The 25,274-nt window shown below is 45.1% G+C and overlaps 1 protein-coding gene and 1 long non-coding RNA gene across 5 annotated transcripts; both read right to left on the bottom strand.

Annotated features, from left to right (window-relative positions):
- Positions 1-759: 759 nt before the first annotated feature.
- LOC128420384 (chemerin-like receptor 1) lies at positions 760-2,161 on the bottom strand. Its single transcript, XM_053401983.1, has one exon. It carries the CDS (start codon positions 2,150-2,152, stop codon positions 1,184-1,186), a length of 969 nt encoding a protein of 322 aa, XP_053257958.1. The 5' UTR covers positions 2,153-2,161; the 3' UTR covers positions 760-1,183.
- Positions 2,162-8,794: 6,633 nt separating this feature from the next.
- On the bottom strand, positions 8,795-23,950 carry LOC128418461 (uncharacterized). 4 transcript variants are annotated; one of them, XR_008331704.1, is made up of 8 exons: positions 23,871-23,950; positions 23,214-23,291; positions 22,725-22,869; positions 18,630-18,768; positions 15,852-16,156; positions 12,829-12,945; positions 10,780-10,862; positions 8,795-9,006 (listed from the first exon to the last, which is right to left on the bottom strand). It is a non-coding gene; the product is annotated as an uncharacterized LOC128418461 (long non-coding RNA). The 4 variants fall into 4 exon arrangements; XR_008331703.1 differs by lacking the exon at positions 23,871-23,950 and having other exon boundaries at positions 23,214-23,526; XR_008331705.1 differs by lacking the exons at positions 22,725-22,869; positions 23,871-23,950 and having other exon boundaries at positions 23,214-23,526.
- Positions 23,951-25,274: the final 1,324 nt, after the last annotated feature.

Genomic DNA, 25,274 nt, shown 5'->3' on the forward strand with positions numbered 1-25,274 from the left:
CAATTAGCAGATCGTAATGGAAGTCAATATAACAGAATGTAGCAAATATCAAAATAGAAAACAAGCCAAAATTAAATTCACATCAAATGCATCCCATTAAAGCCAAGAGTTAATTCAAATCCAATTTCAAAATTTACTGAAGCCCTATGACCAATTTGCAGATGATACCAAACTGGAAGCAGTAGCTAATGCTACAGAAGACAGAATTGGGATGCCGGACGACCTTCACAGATTGGAGAACTGGACCAAAAGTAATGAAACAAATTTTAATAGATACAAATGTAAGGTTCTGCACTTAGAAGGAAATAACCAGTTGCAGATGGGGAGCACCTGGCTTGCTAGTAGTACATGTGAAAAGGATCTAGGGGTCTTAGTAGACCACAAGCTTGATGTGAGTCAACAGCATGATGCATCAGCAGAAAAGAAAAAAGGCTAATGTTCTTCTAGGCTGCATCAAGTATAGTGTCCAGATCAAGGGAAGTAATAGCACCACTCTATTCTGCTTTGGTCAGACCACACCTGGAGTCCTGTGACCAGGTCTGGGCACCACAATTTAAGCTTGAGCTGGAAGGTGTGCAGAGGAGAGTGACCAAGATGATCAAGGGTCTGGAAACCAAGCCTTATGAGGAATGGTTGAGGGAGCTGGGTATGTTTAGCCTTTATGAAACTGGGTGGAAGTATGATAGCCATCTTCAAATATCTTTGCCATTATTTTCTGGGCCAGAGCAGGCCCAAGACACTTGGTGGCTAGTCAAGTTGTTTTGGCTCCAGAGGCAAAAAATCAAAAACCATCTCACCCCTCTCTGACAGAAAAATACAATATGATTAAGCTAAATAATAGAGTTTTCATAACACCCAAAGTCTGCTTCTGGAGGGAGCTGCCTTAGTCTGCCTAATGCTCTAGGTAGTGGTTGAAATTAGGTCCAGATGCAGAGGGAAATGGGCAGTGTTTAGGTGGAGGCAAGAAGCCCACAGAAGTCATCTTTCTGGAGAGCACATTTAAAGCCTAGATCCAGCTCTGGGTATCAAGGAAGTCACAGGTACAGAATCAATGTCAGCTCTCCTGATCACCAGATCTCTTGTTACAGGCAATGCAACCTCCCATCTTTTCTGAAAGTAAAGTAGCCAGGGGACTTCATGGCAAAGCCTTCCCTGTGAGAATGTCCCAACATTTCACTGCTTCTCAGACCTTCTGACTAAGGCTCCGTGATGCTTCTGCCCCAGCGGAGACCTCATCCTCTTCAGTTAGTGCTTTGCGGAAGAGCCCCAAGAAAGAAGCCCGCCGATGGAGGGCCCTGTTTCGGACATACCCCACGAAGCCATACAGCACGGGGTTGACACAACTGTGGAGGTACGCCAGAGCATTCGACAGCTTGAGCCCAATCCCCCACATGTGCTTTTCTACTGACACGGTGCTGAGAAGTACGAAGATGTGGTGGGGGAGCCAGCAGACGAAGAAGAGAACCACAATGGTGGCCACCAAAGCGAAGGTGCGGTGGGAGCCCTCCCAGCGCCGTCCTCGGAGCTTGCAAATCAGAACCAAGTAGGCCACAGCGATGATGATGAAGGGCACCAGGAACGCTCCAAAGAACCTGCTCAGCCTCAGAGGCAGGTCTGTGGCTCTCTTGAGATCTCCCCGATAGACACAGTAGGGCAATCCATTTTTTATTTCAACATGGCGCACCACCAGATAAGGGATGCTGAAGGCAAGAGCTAGCATCCATGCCCCAGCGCATGCCAGGACTTGAAAGCGAGGGCCCTGGTGGTTGCGGGCCCAGACGGGCCTCGCGATCAACAGGCAGCGGTGTACGCTGATGACGGTGAGGACGAAGACGCTGGTGAAGACCGTGAGGTAGCGGGCAAAAGTGTGGAGCTTGCATAAGGCAAGGCCAAAGGGCCAGCTGGAGTACATGATCTCCTGCACAAGGGCAGGGATACGGCCGGCCGAGAAGAGGAGGTCTGCCACAGCCAGGTTGAGGTAGCAGGTGGAGGTGAAGGTTTTGCGCTTCTCCCGCTTGGCTACGGCCCACACCACCAGCCCGTTGCCGCTAACGCCCAGGATCAGAATGATGACATTGGTTACTATGGCGATGTGGCGCATGGCAGCTTCCACCGGTGTGGTGTCAACCTGGTCAGCTGAGGAGGAGTTCATGATGTCTGCAGAAAGGAAACAGGCCATATTTAGTGTCTTTCTCCCCGCTCTAAATCTCACACCTTGGATTATTGCCAATACGTTAAAAAAATACTGACTTAACACCTGTGGGGGCCCGTCATATTGCTGTGGTACCAGTTAGTGCAGAGCCCCTAAATATGCTATCAGTGGGAATGAGTGGGACCTGCAAGAAGAGTTGTAGTGTGGAGTGCCCTTGTTCAGTGTTCCAGCCAGCCAGCTATTCCTTCTCTCAAGATATTCCATTCTCTCCTTCCAGCTCCCCTCTCCCTACAATAGACATTCAGCATTCTGTGATCACTGAGCATCTTCAGTCTTTATTGGCCAGTCTTAGATTTTGATTTCTTTCTTAGGCTTCTCTCATCTATCTATCTATCTAGTACAGTGGTACCTCGGTTGTCCAACGTAATTCATTCTGGAAGACCATTCAACTTCTGAAACATTCGACAACAGAGGCGCAAAGGGCAGTCTGCAAAGTCAATGGAGAAATTTGAAAACACACACACAAAAAAAACACCCACAGTGGAAGCCGTGTGACTTCTGAGGCGCATTCGAAAACGGAAGCAATTTCTTCCGGGTTTTGGGTGCTTGAAAACCAAAACGTTTGGCTTCTGAGATGCTTGAAAACCGAGATACCACTGTATTTTACATGTGCCAACTGAGAGTTGTATCCAACTAAGTTTTATTCAGAGTAGACCCATTGAAATGAATGGCCCCAAGTTAGGCATGACTAGGGATGGAAGGATATACCAAATTTGGCATTTTTTGTTTCTTATTTTTCCGGTCTTAAATTTGGTTCTCCACATTTCTGCAGCAATTATAAAAATGACAATTTCCGAGCATTGTAGTGCAATTTTCTCTTAATAAACACATTTTTAAAATGTCATTTTGACTGACGTACACTTTTTTTTGGGGGGGGTAGGAAAATGTGTTAGGAGAATTTGCCTGAGAACTGTAGGCCTAGATTCAATCCCACTTCTCACACACCCTGTAATGAAGCAAACTGCTGAAAACAATTTTAATTGCTTCTTAGAATTACTGCTTATAAGTCAGTCCTCCTGAATTCAATGAGGTATGTTGGGTGAGGAATGCCAGAACATTCGCATATAAGAACATAAGACGAGCCTGCTGGATGAACCTGCCATTGTCCATCAAGTCCAGCATTCTGTTCTCATAATGGTCAACTAGGTGCCTGCGGGAACTAGCAAACAGGAACTGAAAACAAGAGCGTTCTCCAATCCCGCAGCTTCTAACAACTGGCCTAAGGAATAACTCGAGATGGCAGTGATAACCTGGTTTAATCTCTAGGCTGAGCATCTGTGAGGACTCACCATGCCTGGGCTACTCATGTGCAATCACAATGCAAGCAGAACTATCTATAAGCTTCCAATATCACAATGTGCATCTGCAACAACTTCTTGATGTGATTTTCTCTTTGGGCTGCCAAGCTTGACTGTGTCTTGCTCCCCCGAGGCCCTCCTTCACCCCATGCCTAGAGCATCACACATTCTGGAAGTTGTGAAACCAGCGGCAACACTGAGCTCAGAAGAGACCACAACTTCCCCTTCGTGGGCTGAGACAGCAGCTTCCCCCATCGTCTGAAAAGCCAGAGGAGCTGGTCCAAAACGAGTCCTTGAGTAAAAGTTTGTGGTGACACAGATGCCATCCAATGCTGGCGCAGAACCAAAAATGCCTTGTGCAGTTTTGTGACCATTCCCTGTTTTTTAACAACAACAACAATTTTACATGCTGTCCACCTGACTGGTTAGTTGTTTATTTCCTTGACATCTGATGGGAGGGCGTTCCACAGGGTGGGTGCCACTACCGAGGAGGCCCTCTGCCTGGTTTCCTGTAACCTCACTTCTCACGGTGATGGAACCCCCAGAAGGCCCTCGGAGCTGGACCTCAGTGTCCAGGTGGAGCGATGGGGGTGGAGATGCTCCTTCAGGTATACATTAATGGGGGTGGGTGGGCGGGGAGGAATTTCACTTGAAAATTATTGAAAAGAGAGGTAGATTCTCCCGGTATGCCCCATGGAGGACCTTAAGGTCCATAAATAGCAACTCCCTAGAGGTCCAAGGCCCTAAGGAAGTTAGATTAGCCTCAACCAGAGTCAGGGCCTTTTCAACACTGGCTCCGGCCTGGTGGAACGCTCTGTCTCCTGAGACCAGGGCCCTGCGGGATCTGATTTCTTTCCGCAGGGCCTGTAAGACAGAGTTGTTCTGCCTGGCCTTTGGCTTGGAGCCAATTTGATTCCCTCCCCCTCTTTCTTTTTCCTTTCCCCTCCTGTGATGAGGCTGTATTTTGACATTTTAATATTTTACTGTTTCAATATTTTAATGTTGTATTTTAATCTTGTTTTTAAGTTGTATTCATTCAACTTGTTTTTATTATTGCTTGTTAGCCGCCCTGAACCTGGCCTTGGGAGGGTATAAATAAAAAATTATTATTATTAATTATTATTATTATTCTGATGAAATTCAATCAGCAAATCAACCATTTTATTTGCACACCACCTTTCCAAAGTTAAAACTATGCCCAGGGTGATTATCAGGGCACAGGCTACCAGGCAAGATGGAGAAGCAGACAGGGCAGGAAAACTGAGTGGGAAAGTCTGCAACCTACTTGACCGGAAAGGCTGTATCTTCTCAGGAGAAGAGACGTCTCTTTCCTTCTCGACAGGATCGAAGCCTCTGCTTAACAATTGTTGAGGCACCAATTCTGTGGGGTGTGGATGCTGCTTGATAAACAGCCCCCCCCCAAAAGCCACTTGTGATGCAGCGCTACACAGAACCAGAGCCTCCTGTCTAGCAGCTGTTAAGCAAGAGGATCCAATCCTGCGTGGTGCCACGCACCCTTGTTTTCACAGAACCATAGAATTGTACAGGTGACTGGGACACCTGCGAGTCATCTGGTCCAACCCCCTGCAGTTGGGAAAATGAGACTCTAAGAGGAACTGAACTGGACCGATGAAATGGGTTTCCAAGTCAAGCACACAGTGTCCCTCAGTGGCTGATGAGATGCCTCTGGGAAGCCCACAAGCAGGTAATGAGGATCAGGATCTGTGATCCACATAATGAATTATCAGTGTGCCAGGCCTTTGGGGAAATAACCCACGATGGAGCTCAACTGCCAACAAAGAGGCAGTTAAAAAAGAAGAGCTTTTGAGAGAGTTGCTCACTTTAAGCATATTGCCTCCTCCCTTCCTGGTCCCTCTGTGGTTGCAAAATAGGTTTTCCAGGTATTTGAAAGACTGCAAAAGCCTTCCGCACCTCCTTGATCAGGAGCCACAGGGGAGCAGAAATGAATTATAGGGGCAACAAACAACTCTTTCCTCCCGCCTTCAAGTTTGAAAAGAAAGCCCACGACAGGCCACAGGTCCTGCACATACCTTGACTCACTATGTGCAGATTCCAAATGCCTTCAGGACAAGCTGGTTCTTAGCCAGGGATGTATTCAATGGCTGCCTCCTCTCCAGTGAGTTATACAAATACAAGGAGGGAGACAGCGAAAGCTCGGTTGCAACAAAGACTAAAGTACACAACAGTTTGTTCCTCACTTTGCACAACCCGGACAGTGATGCAACAGATGGGGCAGGGAAATCAGTAGCTGTGACATCCGAGTGCTCAGTTCCCGGGAGACTCTTATGAACAAAGGAATGTGCCTTATACCATGCCAGACCATTGGCTCGTCCAGGCCAGTGTAGTTTACACTGGCTGGCAGAGGCTCTGCAGGGTTCCAGGAAGATTCTGGGGATTGAATACATGCAAGTCAGAGGCTCTGCCACTGAGCTATGGCCCTTCCCTCCTGCAGGGAAAGTATGGAGCAACGATCAGAGAGAGCACAGGCAGTTATCTGTTATTGAGTTCCAAGTACTGGAAGTGGGGTGGTGGTCATGCAGTCATGTCTACAGTGAATTGCAAGACCTCAATAGCCACAACACATTTCATTTTTATTGAACTGAAAACCAAACCACGTGTGACCCACATGGCATAATTCTGCCCTCAAGTACAGCCCTTCCCTACAAATTCCCTGCAATATGCATTGGGTGAACCAATGCGAGGAATTGTATTGAAATATTTGGGTGGGTGGGTGTTGTTTTATTTGGGATGGGGGGGGGTTGCTTCAAATTGTTTTTAAATGTTATGTGCTAATTTGGATATTTGTATTTGTTATATGTTAATTTGGATTGCCCTGTGTGCATGGTGTGGGGGGCGTGCCAACATGACACACACACGCCCCATGGCATGCGCAGACTACCAAGTGGAATTGGGTGGGGGGCAGCCCCTTCATTTAAATAGTTCGTGTGCCCAGGCACCCAGGGCCCTGCGTAGTCAGCGCCTGTGCTCCCATCTAGAGCAATAGCATATCATACAGCAACATAACCACTCCCTTTCTCTCTGTTCCCTCACCCAGGTACAGACTGTTGGGTGTTCTTGGACTAAAACTCCCATCATCCCTGACCACTTGTCCTGCTAGCTAGGGGTGATGGGAATCATAGTCCAACAACATCTGGGGACCCAAGATTGAGAAAGTCTTCTCTAGACTGACAACAACAACAACAACAACAACAACAACAACAACAACAACAACAACTTATTTATACCCTGCCCATCTGGCTGGGTTTCCCCAGCCACTCTGGGTGGGTTTCCCCAGCCACTCTGGGTGGCTTCCAACAAAGATTAAAAATACATTAAAACATCAGTCATTAAAAACTTCCCTAAACAGGGCTGCCTTCAGATGACTTCTAAATGTCATCTCTCTGACATCTGATGGGAGGGTGTTCCACAGGGCGGGTGCCACTACCAAGAAGGCCCTCTGCCTGGTTCCCTGTAACTTGGCTTCTCGTAATGAGGGAATTGCCAGAAGGCCCTTGGTGCTGGATCTCAGTTTCTGGGCAGAACGATGGGGGTGGAGACGCTCCTTCAGGTATACTGGGCCGAGGCTGTTTAGGGCTTTAAAGGTCAACACCAACACTTTGAATTGTGAACGTAGTGTCACACCAGAGTGCTAATCTAGATTGCTGTCCTCCCCTCCTAGCTATTTCTTAAGGAGGAAACCCTTGCCCTCAAGGGCAGAACTATGAAGTTAAGATCACATATGGTTTGACTCTCTGATCAAACAGGAAGTAAAACTGCAAAGCAGATTAAGGTGTGAAAGAACAGGACGTTGCGGAATGGACGCCCTTGCAAAATTGCATAGAGAGTCAATCTCATCCATTCAAATTATCAACATTGGAGAAGGGGGTTTTGAGATTCTGTTTCCATACACAAGATTGAATAATGGCCTCACATTCTGAGTAATGGTCTACATGCAGCAGCTTTCAGGTGCTAAGAAAGGGACCTCCATTATGTATGAAAGCTGTTCTTTTGCATTAGCAGTGGGGGGAATTTTGCTCCCCAATGAATTTTGCAAAAAGATTTGCATTTCTGCTTCAGAATTAATAGGTACATCTTGATCATTTCGATTTGTCTCAGGAGTCAAGTGGGAAATCTCATCAGCCCATGAAATACCGGTACTAGACATAAATGAATGCTACTGCCTACAAACTGTTTGTCTCCACCCATGGCCTGCCTGTGTATTTTTTAATCAAGTACATATTACGAAGACGTACATCTCTAGGATTCTCTGAGCCTTAGGGAATCAAACCATGTAATGTGCCTGTAGAAGGACTATGTAGAGGAATGGTTTATAATACTGATCAAATTTGCTATACGTAACTGTGAACAAAATACTTTCCAATGGTAACAAGGACTGCCATATATCTGGGTTTTCCTGGATATTACTGGTGTAACAGATGTCGGGGGTTGGGGGAGGGAATTCCTGAAATGTGCTTTGTCCTGGATCTTGGGCAAGTCAATAGAAAAATCAAGCATTGGTGGTTTTTTTTGATGTTTTTGTAAAAGAAAACTCAACAACAACTTTGGAGTTTGTCTAAAAGAGGCTCAACAATTTCGGTGGTTTTCTAAAAAAAAGCTCAATAACTTTCCAGGTGTAACAGCTGCTGAAAAGTCTATGAGTCTAAGAGTAATGAAGATAGTGGACTTTCCTTCAGTGGAGGTTTATGCAGATTTGTCAAGTCCTCCATGACTCTGGAGAGGTTTACCATAGTCTTTCCAACCACTGGTCTGGACCACAAGGACCTCATCTGTCACCTCATCTGGTCTCGGCAGAACTGCACAACACTGTGGTTGTGGAGATTGATTCCACCTATGTGGCTCACCCTGAATGCGCCAGTACCTTATGTGGAAGAAAGGCAGGTTTGGATGTATTAGCAGTGGTGCTTTCGGCAACAAAGGTAGATAATGCCTTTCAGCCCACAGAGTGGATTTTATGTGGCCAACACTCTGAGGGCCACATTCTGAGGGTGGGCGGAGCCAGGGGCTGAAGACTGCAGGGCAAAAGTAAGTCAGGCAAAACACAAAGCAAATACATTTCTGGAGAATTTGTAGTGACTTGAAATGGGGGACAAAATGTAGGCCTCAAAGGATCAATTAAGGTCTTTTGCTTCAGGTCTTGCTGGCCTTCTCTCCTTCATTGTAATGTTGCTGGGTCTGTCCAACACATGGTGGGAATGCATGCCTCAAATGCTTTGAAAGGTAAAATAAAGAGTTTATATGTGAATAAGCAAAATGTTTTATTTGAAGGAAGAAGGAGAGTTGTACATGCAACATTTCCAGGGCAAAGGGTACTAGTCCCTAGCGTCTTGAATAAGGGCTGGAAAGGTTCTTTTATCGTCGCTGAAAGAAACAAGAGAATCAGTGCCAATAGTTCAGTGGGTTCTGTCTCCACCAAGGCCTGTTGATCCAGGCCTCGTAGTCTTGCTGCTGTGGAGCCTGAAGAGAAAATTGAGAGACATGAGGTGGAAATCCTGAGTGGAATATGTTGGAAGAACTTCCTCATTGTCATCCTCATGATAGATGATAGATAGATAGATGATAGATAGATGATAGATAGATAGATAGATAGATAGATAGATAGATAGATAGATGATAGATAGATAGATAGATGATAGATAGATACATAGAGAGATAGAGAGATGATTGATAGATAGATAGATAGATGATAGATAGATGATAGATAGATACATAGAGAGATAGATAGATAGATGATAGATGATAGATAGATAGATAGATGATAGATAGATAGATAGATAGATAGATAGATAGATAGATGATATAAAATTGGGTACCATGCATATGAGTTTGGCTTCTGTTTTATGATGCCTTTAAGACAGATATCAACAGTAAAAGCTTTAACCATTACAGCTCTTCCCTATTGGAAAACCCAGGACCTGTTAAATGCCTACCTATCACAGAGCAGTAAGGGGGTGGGGAGGAGAAGAAGTCTGTTTTCTGTCTCATGTCTTGTTCACCTCTGTTCATCCTTAAAGTCTGCACCATCCCTTTTCTGCATTAACTTGCACACTTGCTTGACATTTAAACTGCTATTTTTAATCATGCACAACAATACAAACACAACACGTAGGCTAATAGTTAGTAGAAAAGATATAATAGAATAATGATATCATTCAAATTGTAGGAGTAAGCCAATCAAAGGTCTTACGTACAAAATAACAGAGTGGTAGCAAGGACCGTCAAGCTGTGTGTTCAAAACAGATGTCTAAGGACAGTCTCACAATAGTCTTTCAAAAGTATCAACAGAAGACGTCACAAAAGTTTCAAAAGTAAAGTCTCTCAACAGTTTTTCAAAAGTTTCAACAGAAGACGTCTCAAAAGCCTCAAAAGGCACTGATCCTTAGCATGAATCTTACTTATATATTCTGTCGAAAAATATTGGCTGATGAAGACTATTACGAAACAGTAGCATCATTCTGGAGACACTGTCCTTTTGTTGTGTTATTGCAACACAGGGGCTTGTTTTTGGTTCATTTTTAATCATGCAACAGGCACAACGATGGGCTCTTCTGTCCTGGCTGGCATCAGCATCAGCAGATGTGGAAACTGCCCCCCCCTGATCTCTTAGGCCTCCTTGCTCCCTGATGAGTTGCAGATCAGGGAACATGGTGTCAAAAGTTGCAATGGTCTATTTCCCCCAAAATCCCTGAAGGTACCTAACCCCCTCTGTTCATAAGGTGCCTATCCAACAGGTCAACACAGCAGCTTCTGACTGTGAGACTTACTTCTGAGTAGACATGGTTAGAATTGCTGTCATTAGCCCTTTGTCTCCAAGATGCCACAAGGCTCTTTGTTCTCCCCCCCTTTTTTTTACTGCAAATGACTAACACCGGCTGCCCCTCTGGAAATTAATTAACTTGGAAAAGCATCATGCAGGGCTGGAAATTGGCTTGCTAATATCTTTTGATGGCTGATATATGCTTGGCTGTTACCTGCTATTAATATGTTTAAAATACATTAAAGTATGTATATTTCCCCGTCAGTGGCCTACAAAATGGAAGAAAGACTTGCGGAAAATAAAGCAATTGAATCAGGATGGAGAATGTTCCACAAACCAAAATGGATTTATTCTTTGCTTACTAGCACAGGGAAGTTACTCTACTTTGCATATTTGGGCTGTGAATGCAAATATGAAACAATAGCTAGCATGTCATGGTGAATTAATTTCATATGATCTACTCAATGCCAGACCTGCATTGAACAGGAAATGGCAGCATCCATTGTAGAAACTTCAGCCGCATCTCTACGATGCCTGTAAACCTGATGATTGGGCACTGGAGGGAAGAAAATCATAGGTATTAAAGGCATTCCTTATGCTCAGGCCCACCCTTAGTCTGGCTACCTATTTTATTCCAGTTTCCTGCTCCATCCTATGAACTTTGGGCTACTAAGAGCAGTTTCAATAGCGACACAGGTGTCCCTGTAAGAATGTCACCCTGTTCCTTATTTAGTAATACTAAATTTCAATCCTAAATAAGGAACCATTCCCAGAAATAAGAGTTTCCTCACAGTATAAAGCAGGACTGAGGAGTGTGGTGCTGATAACACCAAGATTACAAGTTTGATCCTCGTAAGGGACAGCTGCTTAGTTTTGCATTGCAGAGAGTTGGGCTACACGATCCTCTGGGTCACTTCCAACTCTTGTATTCCTATACCAATAATTTTGGGGCTTTTGCCACTAAGCAAGCCAAGTTTTATTGCTTGTGAGACTGTTTTGAATGCTGAAGGAGCGTCTCCACCCCCATCGTTCAGCCTGGACACTGAGATCCAGCGCCGAGGGCCTTCTGGCGGTTCCCTCATTGCGAGAAGTGAGGCTACAGGGAACCAGACAGAGGGCCTTCTCGGTAGTGGCGCCCGCCCTGTGGAACGCCCTCCCATCAGATGTCAAAGAGATAAATAATTACCTGACATTTAGAAGACATCTTAAGGCAGCCCTGTTCAGGGAAGTTTTTAATATGTAATGCTGTACTGTTTTTAACACTGATTGGGAGCCGCCCAGAGTGGCTGGGGAAACTCAGCCAGATGGGCGGGGTATAAATAATAAATTATTATTATTATTATTATTATTATTATTATTATTATTATTATGTATGGAGAAGCGTATGAATTTGAATTTTGGAGAGTTTGTAAGTAAACCATTTTAAACGTACCAAATGTGTGGTCTTTTTCTATGCTAGGGTAGAGGGCAATTTTGGAAGGAACATAGAAGGGTATATTTTAAAGGTTTAACATCCTATATTTCCATGCTTTACTCAGCTGCATATTTAAAACTCCCCTGGGGTTCTCTCAGCAAAGAGTATTTTCCCCAAACTTGGAACTTGGCATCTAGGAAATCTCTATTTATACACAGTGGAACCTTGGTTCTTCAACTTAATTCGTTCCGGAAGTCCGTTCGACTCCCGAAACCATTCAAAAACCAAGGCGGCTTCCGATTGGCTGTAAGAACTTCCTGCACTCAAGCGGAAACTGTGTTGGACGTTTGGCTTCTAAAAAACATTAAAAAACTGGAACACTTACTTCTAGGTTTTTGGCATTCAGAAGCCAATTTGTTCGTCAACTAAGCCGTTGGAGAACCAAGGTTCCACTACACCTATATTCCCCATGCTATGAACAAAAGCTGCATAGGGCAGCTCAGTTTTTCACAACTCCTTCTCCCAGGTTGGACTAAGCAGGGCCATCTTACCCATAGGCGCTAGGGGTGCAGGACACCTGGGTGCCTGGCACTCAGGGGCTCCAGGCCGAGAGTCCGGGGCCCAAGAGTTGAATTCGGGGAAGAGTCCACCCGTCGGTCGGAGTGCTGCGGTGGGCTCTTCTGCTGCGAGTGGCTCTGCAGCATGGGTTCGGGGGCGACTGAGCCAGTGAGACACTGAGGTGGCTGGCTGGCTCTGCCCTCCTGCACGCCTGGGACTGGACAACCTGGGAGGGGGGGGTGCCGCTGGACAGATCTTTGCACCTCGGTGCCGCGTATGCTTAAGACAGCCCCGGGACTGAGCAGCACTTGGCTCCTTCTGGCCTATGAAAGCCAAAGTCACATTTTACAGGTAAACAGAGTGATACCTTTATGGACACTAGGGAAGGTGATAGACACCTCCTGGTGTAGAGGGAGATGGGTCACCTCAAGGGTAAATATCCACTAAGGTTCTTTATGCTTATCTCCATTAAGCCGGGAGATGACATGCCTGCCTCACTCAGCCACAACTGAGGGAGGAGAGGATAGAGCCCGCTCTCCACATTACTCACCTATGCCAAGGTAAACCAGGGCCACAACAACAGTCAGCAGAGTCAAGGACCCAAGAGTGATCCCAGAAATGACCCAAGGAATCTTCACCTTCACATAATGTGGTGATGGAGGGCCATCTGTAAAAGATGATTTAAGGTATTTATATGCTACCCATCCAATCACGTTCTCTAGGCAGTTGACATACATCAGGAAAATACAAAAAAAAAAACCTCACACAATAATAACAGCACAGTGCAAACCCAAGATCTGCCCTGAGACCAGAGATTTAAGAGTTCTTTGTATTTCCTTGCTGAGTTGGGGCTCCACTGATGCAAGCCCCTCACCCTGACTCAGCGTGGGGGCTCACCTGGTATAAGTTATGCTGTCATATGTCCTCCCCAAATGGGCATTCTGAGAGAGTTGAATGGGGGACAAAAAGGAGAGACCTCTACCTATTCCAAACCTTGATCATATTGACCTAGGGCCCAATCCTCAAAACATGGGCTTTTGCTCACCTACTGGCTCAGCAAGCCTTCCTTAGAGATTCCCTCAATGGAGTTTGGAATAGGCGTAAGTTATGCTGGCCTCCAGGAACGCTCTGTAAAACCAGAATCAAATCTATCACAAAACAGGAAGCCCAGCCAACCAACAAAAGGCCCCAGCCACTAAATTTAGCATAAAAATACAGTGGCTAAAGCAATTTAGACTGGGGAAGGGAAGCTCAGACCCAGGTCTGAATGTATCCCTCCACTTCAATCTCTCTATGTCACCATTGGGGCTCTCCCAATTGTGATCCTCACCAATGCTGCTTTGAAACCTTCCTTGGGTTCTTATGCCTGGCTAGAATGTTTCCTTGACTTCTGTGGAGGCCGGTCCATTGTGGCAAGTGGGGCACTGCCCCATCAGCCTCACTCTGCCTTCCGTTTTCCCCCAGCCGTCCTGCCTTCCTCCCTGCAACCCGACTGTCATCTTCCTTCTTGTTAATCCCAGCCCGGAGGAGGATGGCAGCAAAACTAGGCTGAGTTTATCTCTGCATCTCATTGGCTCTGGCGCCACCTGCTGCCGGTCTCCTTGCCTTCCATCCTACCACTCCCAATGGGCACCAACAACCGCCGCTTGAATAGTGAGAATGCCTTTTGCTTGCCTGGATGGAGAGGTGTGCCTGTGCATGTCTGCGTAGACATCTCTGACTGCTGTGTGGCTGGAATGTAGCCCATTGGACAAAGGAAAGAATCGCACCCACATTTGCCTCTGGCCATCATGCCCCAGGAAGGAATGCATTAATTAAACATCCTTAAAATATCAATGACTTCCCTTCTTCTCTTTCCACGCTTCATTTTGCAAATCATAAATCCCTGCATATTTTACATAAACTAAACCATTCAGTATCCCATTACCACATCCATCAAAACTTATTTACACTGTTGAATTTATCTTAATGCTGCCAACCTTTCCAAGTGCACACAATTCCCCCTATATATTCAATAAACGTTTTCCAATTTTCTCTAAACGTATGTTCTTCTTGTTCTCTTATTCTATATGTTAAGCCTGCAAGCTGTGCATATTGTGTGCTTGTGTTCTGAACTGCCTGCAAGTTAAATCTGATTATCAATTAATTATGATTAGCTGCTTGATTAATTAAAGGCATCATTAAATCCAGGGGAGCCCTGTATGCAGCCTGTGGGATAACTGTTCTGTCTATGTGGGTGTGTATATCCTGGAAAGCCTGAAAGGTATTTATCATCTTTAGTTCATTATCATCACTAAATGAACTTCAAAGGTAATTAAGTTTGGCTTCAAAACTGCAGCATAAGCAAGCATTTCATTTTCAGTGAAATGTGCTGTTCACAATTCATTTTTTGAATATACATCCATTTCCAGTGCTGGAAAGGTTTTACCTGGGAGTAGTTTTTCTCAGTTGGAGAAAGTTCAGAAAAGGGCAACGGAAATGGTGAAGGGGCAACTCTCCCATAAGGAGAGGTTTCCAAGTTTGGGACTTTTTAGTTTGGAGAAAATAATAATAATTATTTGTACCCTGCCCATCTGGCTGGGTTTCCCCAGCCACTCTGGGTGGCTTTCAACAGAATATTAAAATACAATAGTCTATTAAACATTAAAAGGTTCCCTAAACAGGGCTGCCTTCAGATGTCTTCTAAAAGTCTGGTAGTTGTTTTTCTCTTTGACATCTGATGGGAGGGTGTTTCACAGGCTGGGCGCCACTACCGAGAAGGCCCTCTGCCTGGTTCCCTGTAACTTGGCTTCTCACAGTGAGGGAACTGCCAGAATACCCTTGGCACTGGACCTCAGTGTCCAGTGCATTGAGGCAATGTGGCCCTTGGGCTGAGAAAAGTCCCCCATCCTATGTGCCCAAGGATTAAGGCTTTCTGGGAGATGATATATAATGAAATGAAAAAGGTATTTAAATATACCTTCTTGAAGAAACCAGAGGCCTTTCTCTTGGGCATGGTCGGCCAAGTGGTGCCAAAGAAGGACAGAACTTTTTTTATGTACGCTACAACAGCAGCAAGAATACTCATAGCAAAGTATTGGAAGACACAAGATCTACCCACCTTGGAAGAATGGCAGATGAAAGTGATAGACTATATGGAATTGGCGGAAATGACTGGCAGAATCCGAGACCAGGGAGAAGAGTTGGTGGAAGAAGATTGGAAGAAATTTAAAGATTATCTACAGAAACATTGTAAAATTAAGGAATGCTAAAATGATGTCGGAATGAAATGTATTTTGTATCTTTTGTTTTCTTTTTTCTATTTCTTTATTACTTTTGTAATTTCTTTTGAAATTTTAATAAATATCATTTAAAAAAGAAGAAGAGAAAAGTCCCCCATCCTTGCCTTGGATGAAGCCAAACAGCACAATCGGATGCATGTTTCCTTGGAAGTAAGTCTCGCTATGTTCAATGGTGCCTATTCCCAGGAGAAGTGTGCCTGGGGCTGCCCACCCAAGTCTGCCTGTCTTGGAGATTTGTAAATGTTAACATGCACAGGACTTAAAGGTGAAGTCTGGGGCAGGGGGTGCTCACTTGTTCCATTGGACCCAGGTAGGATCACCACTGTCTGCTTCCCAAAGGGGTTGGTTGCCGTGCAGGTGATGAAGGGGTCATAGTGGTCAATGGAGTCTCCTTTCCATAGCAGGGTGCTGCATTGCCCTCAGCCCAGTGGAAGACCTCCATGTCAGTTGTGCTTCCGTTTCCAGTGACGGTTACCCTGTCTACTTCCCACGTAAGCGTTGGTGGAGGCCAGCAGTGGAAAGAACAGGTGCAACGGCGGCCTCGGCCCTCATTCTCACATGTAGCATTAGGCAGGATGGTGCTGGCTGTAGGCCTATCTGGAAAACAGCAAAAGCCAGGGTGAATGAGTCAAATTCAGAACTATTAACATGTCTTACAATGCTACAACAGAGAGCGAGAGGCTTTGGGGCAGCGGAAGCAAATAAAGTTTGTTTTATACAGAGGTCACAGCCCATAGCTGTCAACTTACAGATTTGAAAATAAGGGACCAGCAGCCTCGAAAATAAGGGATCAGCAGCCAAAATAAGCGATTTTAGTCAACCATCAGCCAAACGAAGCCTCAAGCGGTGGTTCCCACAGCGCAGCAACCCGGCAAAGGGGATGCAGCAAGGAAAACCACCGTCACCTCTCCGCTGGGAAGCGCTGAGCAAAGGCGAGTCCCCAGGCAACGCAGCCGATTTGATCAGCACAAGGCATGCAAACTCCACCCCCCCAGTCGTTCTTAGACTCCTTATTGGGTGAGCAACGTAGCCAAGCAACACAGTTGGAGCCTCCCTCCTCCCTGGCTGGCAGGGAGGGAGGGAGAGGAGCTGCTTCCTTTGAAACCTGGGAAATTTAAGGGACATCATCAATCCGGGACAGCAGCGGGAAACGGCACTGGGATAAGGGAGTTTCCTGCCAAATAAGGGACAGTTGACAGCTATGTCACAGCCACACACTGTTACGCCACTTTAATGGTCATGGTCCCCTTTGAAGAATCCTGGGAACTGCAGTTTGCTAAGGGTTCTGTGTGTTGTTAGGAGGCCCCTCGCAGAGCTACCATTCCCAGCACCCTAAACAAACAACAGTTCCCAGGCTTCTTTGGGCAACACCATGACTGTTAAAGTGGTACTGAGAATGCTTTAAATCTGTGATGTGGATGTGCACATCACACTTTTTTAAAAAAAAGTTGTTTTGATTAAGGTTTATTTGTGTTACAAAGCAAACAGAGAAACAGGGAAAGGTACATCTATTGTCTCCACTTTCAAGTCACAATCTTTTCCAAAGCTTCTTTGCATTTGGTGAGAGACACTTTTGTCATAGACATCTTGCAGGTGGAGGAAAGGAGCGGGGGAGAGAGATGGGGGTATTTTTTGTTGTTGTTCTATCTTGGGAAGAGGGATTGACTGCTAAACTGCTGTGGTAACTATAACTCTGGGAGGGGAATAGAGGTCACCCAACAATACTGAGCAACCTTAACAAAGTACAGCTCCCACAATTCTCTGGAGGGATCCATGACTGTTTAAATTGGTATCATAATTTCTTTAAAGTGTATAGCATAGATGGGCCAAGAGAGAAGTGGGCAGGGGTTCATCCAGATGATCTGGTTAGATTACACCTGGTCTTTATTGAACATTCATTGCTTCTGTTTCCAGGGAGGTTATATGACAATGAGCATTCATTTTGCCTTCATCTCCACTGGCTTTTGGTTCCTTAGGAGTCTTCCCAGTCATCATACATTTTCCAGTGCATTCCCCTGCCCTGTCACTTTCCGGACTGCAGAAGTAGTCTTCTTCTTTTTAAAAATTTTTTAAAGTGTGTTTGTTCCACTAGGGGGCAGAGCATTTCAATCCACTTTAATTGTGCAAACCTAGATTTCTGGTATGTGCTTGAATCCCTTGCACAAAATACGCTAGAGACAGGCTGAAGGCACCCATAGAAAGAGAGAGATAAGGAAATGGTTTCATCTCAATTTAGGACAGACAATGTAGCCTGTAGTCTATTCCCTGTTCCTTTAAGCATGTGTAAAATTGCTGGCAAGAACAAATGAGTACATAAATTCCTTCATGTTCTGAGATAGAAAGGGAAGGGTAACCTCGTGCTCTTGTTGATCTGAATTCTCCTAGAAAATGCCATTATGAATCTAATTCAAAACTGGCAAAAAAACACACCCCTGCCTTCTTGAAGAATCAATTGGACTGAAAATTGCAAGATGATGATGATGATGATTGTTATTATTAACTTCTGCATCAAAATAGGCAGAGGTTTGTATGTGGCCCAGAGCCTAGGACTTGCCAATCAGAAGGTCAGCGGTTCAAATCCCTGCGACGGGGTGAGCTCCCGTTGCTCAGTCCCAGCTCCTGCCAACCTAGCAGTTCGAAAGCATGTCAAAGTGCAAGTAGATAAATAGGTACCGCTCCGGTGGGAAGGTAAATGGCGTTTCCGTGCACTGCTCTGGTTCGCCAGAAGCGGCTTAGTCATGCTGGCCACATGACCCGGAAGCTGTATGCCGGCTCCCTCGGCCAATAAAGCGAGATGAGCGCTGCAACCCCAGAGTCGGTCACGACTGGACCTAATGGTCAGGGGTCCCTTTACCTTGTATGTGGCCCAAGGGATGTCTTAGAGGATGAGGTGCGCTGCAACATTGTGATTCAGGTCCCCCTTGGCAAAATGTGGGTGCTGAGAGCACCAAAATCGGGACGTGGGAAACCAAAGGGCAAAACAGGGTGGGGGCAATCTGATCTTCAGGGAGCTGCTGAGCGTTTGTGGACTGGGATGCAGGGAGAGGAAAGAAAACAAAGAACTACTCACAGCCAAAGGAAAGGCGGGTGGCTCCGTGGACTGCTTTCTTTAAGAAATGGTATTTGATGCTGCAGGTAAAGACTATGCCATCATCAGCTAAGCTGGGCTTGAAGGTGATGTCAGCTCCATATGTCGAGCTCCAATTGCTCTGTTGAGTATTCCATGAAGATGTTGCGTAAACAGGGTGTATATCTGGCTCTGTAGGCCAGGTGATTTGGGGCTTAGTCCCTGGGCACATTTCTGCTGCTATACATCTGAAAGTGGCTGGCTTCTCCCAAATCACTTCATGTGGCTTTATGATCTTGGGCTTCTTCAGATCTAAATGAGTGAGAATCCCCAGGGAGGAATTAGAAGAAGATTCACTGGGCACTGAGTAAGACACATGAGCCCTCGCTTAAGGATGGGATTTCCCAGTCATTGTCACTTTGCCATTCTTAACTCCCACCAAGGTTGTTATCCTTTTGTTCTCAAGAGCCCCCTGGCCACACATTTGAGAACCCATTATGTGCACATCAATGCGCCTTAATGTAGCAAAATCCCAGGGCAATGATATTTATTATTATTATTTTAACGCAACTCAATCTCTACTTGGTCTTTTTGTTCAATGAACTCACAAGTCAGCTGCCAATAAAATTATAAAACCATATGCAATGAAAAGAGACAGATCAAATGTTAAAACTGTGATGAAAACATCAGCACAAAGTGAAACCAACAACTTTTCCTAAAAGGGGGGTGAGGACAACAAATATTGAGCTGGATCCATGACAAGTTAGTGATACTCTGGTTTGATTGAAATCAATGTGAATATGAGTTGTGATTTCCTTAAGCCGCATTAATTTCAGTGGAACTCAAGACTAAATGGCCTATCAAGTCCATCACCTTATTTTCTAGAGTGGTCAACCAGATGCTTCTGAAAACTCCCACCAGCAGGACATGAGGGCAATGTCCTTCTTACACTGTGGGTGCTGAGGCTACAGAAATATGACATATGGGATGGGAAGCAGCTCCAGGTTGTGTTCTGCTTGACAGGAATCAAAGGGCAAAGTTGATTTCACCAGAGTGAACGGGAGGGCATGGAGCCCAGAGGCAGAAGGACTTGAATGTCCAGCATGTTCCAACCAAGAACCAAGCAAAAGAGCAGAGAACAGACAAGGACAATGTGATACATTGCATCAACATCTCACTCCTTGCAAATACTGTGATTGGAAGGCCCTCTTTACCTCCGAGTAGACATGTCAGTCACAAAAGAGCTCTCCATTTCCCCCCTTGCAATTTCCTTATATGGCAAGCTTGGGGAGAAGTGTTTCCATGTTTGCAGACACACTGACTGCACAGTTTTCAAATATCTGAATTACCGTGCCATGAAATGCTTCAGAGACTCTTGCTTTGGCTTGGGGCTCTTTGGAGAGATCCTGCTTTGCTTCAGACAAACTCCAAATCATTTTGAAGCAGGATGCTTTAAACTCAGGCTTTGGGATTTGTCTGAATCCTATGCATGCCCCTAATAGGAAAGCCACCTACCTGTTAGCACAACCTGAGGATTAGTGTGAGTTTGAGAACTGGAAGGATTAAGGGAGTATCTGCAGCTCTCTCCTTTATCAATTCTAAAGTAGTACTGGCCCCAGTCATTGAGTCCAACGTTGATGATGGTGAACGAGCAGTCGCCTTTTTCTGGATCCCCTGATAACTTCATATGAGTGGAATGAAGTTTAAGTAATCTCTGCCTTGCATCATTGCTGGCCTTAAGTTCACCCGGGACCCAGATGTTGGTCCCTTCCAAATTGGTCTGCTGACCCGTAATCCTAAACCAATAGCCACACAGGGGCTCAGAGCTGCGCTTGTACCAATCGGGAGTAGTAAAACTGCAGGGAACGTGGATGCAGAAGCCTCCCTGTGCGGTGATGCTGTCAGGCACTGTGATTCTAAAGTCCAAGTTGCTGGTCAGCATACCTATCAGAATGTGTGTATGGGGGGGGGGAGAGAGAATTAACTACTATCCAAAGTCGACCAATTCATCCAGCACTTCCAAAAATATGGCAAAGAAAGAGAGCCGAAGAGGAGATTCATCTGCACAAAATTGCATGCGCTAATGCATATTTATAGATGCAAATGCAGAAACAAGGACTATAACTGAAACAGAAATGCATCTTACCATAGACGGAAGGACCAAGTGAGCTGCATGCCTGCTTAGTCTGCTGCCCCTTCAATGGCCCTCATGATTTCCCTTCTTTGTCTTTAAACTGAAGTTTGACCAGGCAGCCCTTCAAACAGAGGATGCCTTTACATTGTGGGGACTACCCTCTGTAAAACAGGGCATGTGACCACCATGTGTTCCCTCTTGGGGTAGTCTCACTCACGGGACCAGAGAAGCCTGCAGGAATCACCCACTGGTCTTCATTTCAGATCCCAGCAGGGAAAAGCAGAATGTTTTTAGGGGTGTCATTCACAAGAAGCTGCCTTCTACCCACTCCACTGTTCCCCCCTTTTATCTTAGAACCCAAAAATCTTGGGTCCCCCCCCCAGCTCTGGGCAAAATAGTAGAGTCTAGTACAATGGGGGGGGGGGACAACATGCAGCAGATGTGTAAGCTCCTGAGGCACTTTTGTGCTACAACACTGAGAACCTCTGCTTTCAAAGTTTCAAGGTTTCTAGCCCTCATGGTTCCAAATAAAATTTCGAGAACATAAATTCAGTGTGCTCCTGTCTACATGCGCATCCCTCTAGGAACTGCCATTCTGTAAAAGGGTCTGAGATACCATAAAAGAGTTATTAGCAGCCTCACCAATGTTTCCATTCCTATAGTTCTTTACAGAAAGTCATGACAGTAAAACAAGTTTCAAACTGTTTTGTGAAACAGATACTTACTAAGCCACTGGGGTACTCAAGATGTGTGCCCTGAAAAATCACCAAGAAAACTCAGATCTTGTATTGTGTGCCATTGCTAGATCCTCTCCATTTGAGCCAATTTTATTGTAGTCTTTTTACCACCTCCTCTTGCCATTACAGTCTACCTTTGTGGCCTTGGCTGGCTTTAACAAGAAGAGATCCCTTCTTAAGGCAACAGCCCCCCCCCATTTTTTTGTAACTGAGAACAGGGCTAAGGACCATTTACTTTCCTCACCTTTTCCAGCCCCCACAGCATTTACTCCACTTATATTATCTGCTATAGGAGCACCAGCTAAGCCACCTGGTTGTGAATATACTCTGCCACCACAAAGAGACCTTCCCTGAATCCTAAGTGTTTCATTTTAGACCTTCTGGTGATGGTGCAAATGTTACCACACTTTTCACCCCAGTTGATTATAGTATTGAAAATTGAGCCAGAACTCCAGAGTTCTGCTATACCCTCTCCACTGTTGTCTGCTCTGAGTGGAAGCAGCCCAACGGGATCTCAGGCAGAGGTATGCAACCTCATACCTTTTACGTAGAGATGCTGGTGAATGTAACCAAGACCCTTGGCATACAAAATATGTCCCCTCCAAACGTTCTTGAACCCATCACCCCAGCTGGCATGGCTTATAGCCAGGCATGATGGGATCTGGAGTCCCGAACCACTCTGGCTACCACTGCTTTAATAATAACTTTCTTGGGAACTGTCCAGGGTGCTGAACATCTTTTCTCTCTGATCGCTCTTGCTTCCTGCTTCCTGCGCTTTGGTAGGATTTACACTCCCTATCTGTCCATACCTTGATCCAGTTATCTTGATCCAGAAGCTTGATCTGCTTCTTCTTGACTCTACTGAGGGCTCCTCAAAGCAAACAGACAGGAGCAGTGGAGGCTGGTCCATTAGAAGGAATGGGGCCCTTCCCAATCAACCTCAGTTTGTCCTCAGCTGAACCCTCACTTGCCTGCTGTCTTCCATACAACTTCTTCCATAATCTGTATTTTGCCTATTCTAAACAAATTTCTCCTCCATCCCCATTACCAAGTCCAAAAGACAGGAACAGAACATGTAACAAGGCTCATCAGTTTCACTTGAGATGGGAAGAGAATGTGATAGGAACAGCAGTGGGCAAGGGGGTCACCAAAGAGAGTAATATGACTTGGAGAAATCAGAAAGTGACATGGGACTTCTACAGTGACTTTTCTGCACATCACACTCACCTTTGCAAAGCAGGGTAAGGATCACGGTTGCCGCTGTTGCTAGAGAGGAGGCCAAACGATTTGTCTTTGAGGGAGAATTCGCAACCTGCCAGCTTCTCCCTCCCTGCATCCTGTGCATGCTACAGTTATTCCCATGGAAGGAGATCTGCCACAGAGAAAGAGGGGAGGATTTGATGACGAGGAGGTTGCTGAAGGATTTCTGGCTGTGCATGGGGAGGTCTTATCAGATGATGGGTATACGTGTGCAGTCTTAGATAATAATCATGCCAGTGGTATCGGGACCATTCGTTCAATTTTATTCTTTTCCTGGCAGGATATTTTGTGTGTTCACAAATTTGTGCACAGGCAAATTAAACAATTTGGAAGTGCCCACACTCAGATGGTTTGGGCAGGAGAGTGAAAGAGGTCACAGATAATGCCTAAAAACATAATGTACACAAGAACCTTTCTTGATCTATAAACAACTGCCCCTTTCCCTCTCTCACTGACCTCATTGCCTTTTGCTCATTCCAAATGGGTTCTAACTGCCCTAGAATATCCTTTTCCATCACAAAGCACACCCACATTCTAAAAGGACAAAAACATTCTGTAAGGATCAGTGCATCTGCCCATGTCTTTCTCACAAGCTTCTCACTATTTCAAAGCTTAGTTCTCCCCATTTTCACATCAGTTACTAATTTGTTTGTTTTTAAGTCCCCACAAAAATTCACCAGCACTTTAGTGTGAAATTATCTAAATATATACATTTTTGTATGCAATTTTCCACATTTTTGCAAAGCAGTTTCCCTCCTATAATGCAGTTTTATACATTATTTATTCATTTATTCATTCATTTATTCATTTATTATTATTGATTAAATTTCCATGCCACCCTTCATCTGGGTGGTTTACAATATAAAAAACGCATAACATAGTAACAACAACAGCAACAAAACACAAATCCCCCTCCCCAGTGTTTAAAAAGCCATAGATGGTTTCATTAGCCAAAGACCTTGGAGAAGAGGAATGCCTGGTGCCTATAGATCTGTAATGAAGGCACTCTAAGTGACTTGCAAAAGTGTGATATAACACAATATGATACAATGGAAGATGGTCACCATGGAAGATCGTTTAGAAAGCCAGATATACACGCCAGTCAAACATTACATGAATTTGCAAGCTGATGTGGAAATGTGGAGAACTAACTAAGATCAGAAAGATAAGGAACTGAAATGGAAAGATTTGTCACTCCCTACAGAATGTCCTTGCCCTTTGAGAATGTGGCTGTTCTTTGTGATGAAATATTCTTAGGCAGCTAGAATCTCTTTAGAGTGAGTAAGAGGCAACAGGTAAGTGAGGGGGTGGGGTGGGAAGGAGAACCTAGACTTTTCTATTGTTTATAGATAAAAATGGTCCAACATGCATTAAGTGCTTCAGAGTGGCTGGGGAAATCCAGCCAGATGGGCGGGGTATAAATAATAAAATAATAAAATAATAAAAATAAAAATAATTCTGTTTGTGACCTCCCTCCCTCCAACTGAGTGTGAAAGCTTCCAGACTGTTGCTATTTTGGGGTGGGGTTCAGTCACATAGCGGAAAATTCAGGCTGCACAATTAAAGCTGATTTGGAGAAGCACAACAAACCTGCTTCCCCAAAATACCATCATAATCAATTGAAAATCAAGCTTAATTTGCATGCAGTTCACACTGCCACACTCTTACATGAGTAAAGTTGCTTTCTAAGATTCAGTGATTCCTTTTAATGTTATCATGAGCTCTGGGTGAGACAGGCGGTGCTGAGGTTGATTGCAAATTTCAGGTCGACAGGGCAGCTATGAAAGGAGATCACAGCATGTGCTTCAGTCTCTTCCAGAGAGAGGAGGGAACATGCCGGAGGCAAAAGTGGCTGGAGGGAATATTAAGTATAATTGTTTAATTGCACACTGCAATGGAGAATGCCTGTTTGTACCTTTCTAGCTACATTTCTGGTGACATAGGGATTCCAGTTGGACAAGAGGTAACTTAAATAGTATTCCTCCATCTTTCCTGGTACTTTTCATACAAGCGGGGTTACCTGAGCATGGAATAGAATGGCAAGCTCATCGGGATACCTGGGTCTCATTAAGACATCTCTTAGTGCCCCTGAGCTCATAGGATAGGGCAGGACACAAAAATTAAATAAAGGAGGTGGTCTGCAGCGTGTTATTATCTGTGGCAAGGGGTGGTGTTGATTGGTTGCTGCTGTGGCAATTGGGCGGGGAAGTGTTAGTGTTGGCCAGGCGGGTGAGTGTTTTTCGGCAACCCTCCCAAAAAGCTCAACAACTCTGGGCAATCTCCCCCCCATCTTCTTAATTTTTAGTCCCCCAAAATAGGCGGTGTCTTATACATGGGGGGGGGGAGGCGTGTTATACATGGAAAAGTACGGTAATCTTTGTCACTCCTACATTTTGTAATCTGAGCTTCTATCCTCTGTGCTTTGTGTTCTGAGCCTTTTTGAGCTCTTCTCAGCCTTGGGGAGAGCAGTGGGGGAATGCTGTCCAATGACTGTGAAGCTGTCAACCATCTCTTCCC

The sequence above is a fragment of the Podarcis raffonei genome, chromosome 8 (assembly GCF_027172205.1).
Source record: "Podarcis raffonei isolate rPodRaf1 chromosome 8, rPodRaf1.pri, whole genome shotgun sequence".
In the NCBI taxonomy this organism is placed as follows: Eukaryota; Metazoa; Chordata; class Lepidosauria; order Squamata; family Lacertidae; genus Podarcis; species Podarcis raffonei.

Bases quoted from the DNA above. Each gene is read 5' to 3' on its own strand.
- LOC128420384 (XM_053401983.1), bottom strand. From the start codon at position 2,152: ATGAACTCCTCCTCAGCTGACCAGGTTGACACCACACCGGTGGAAGCT.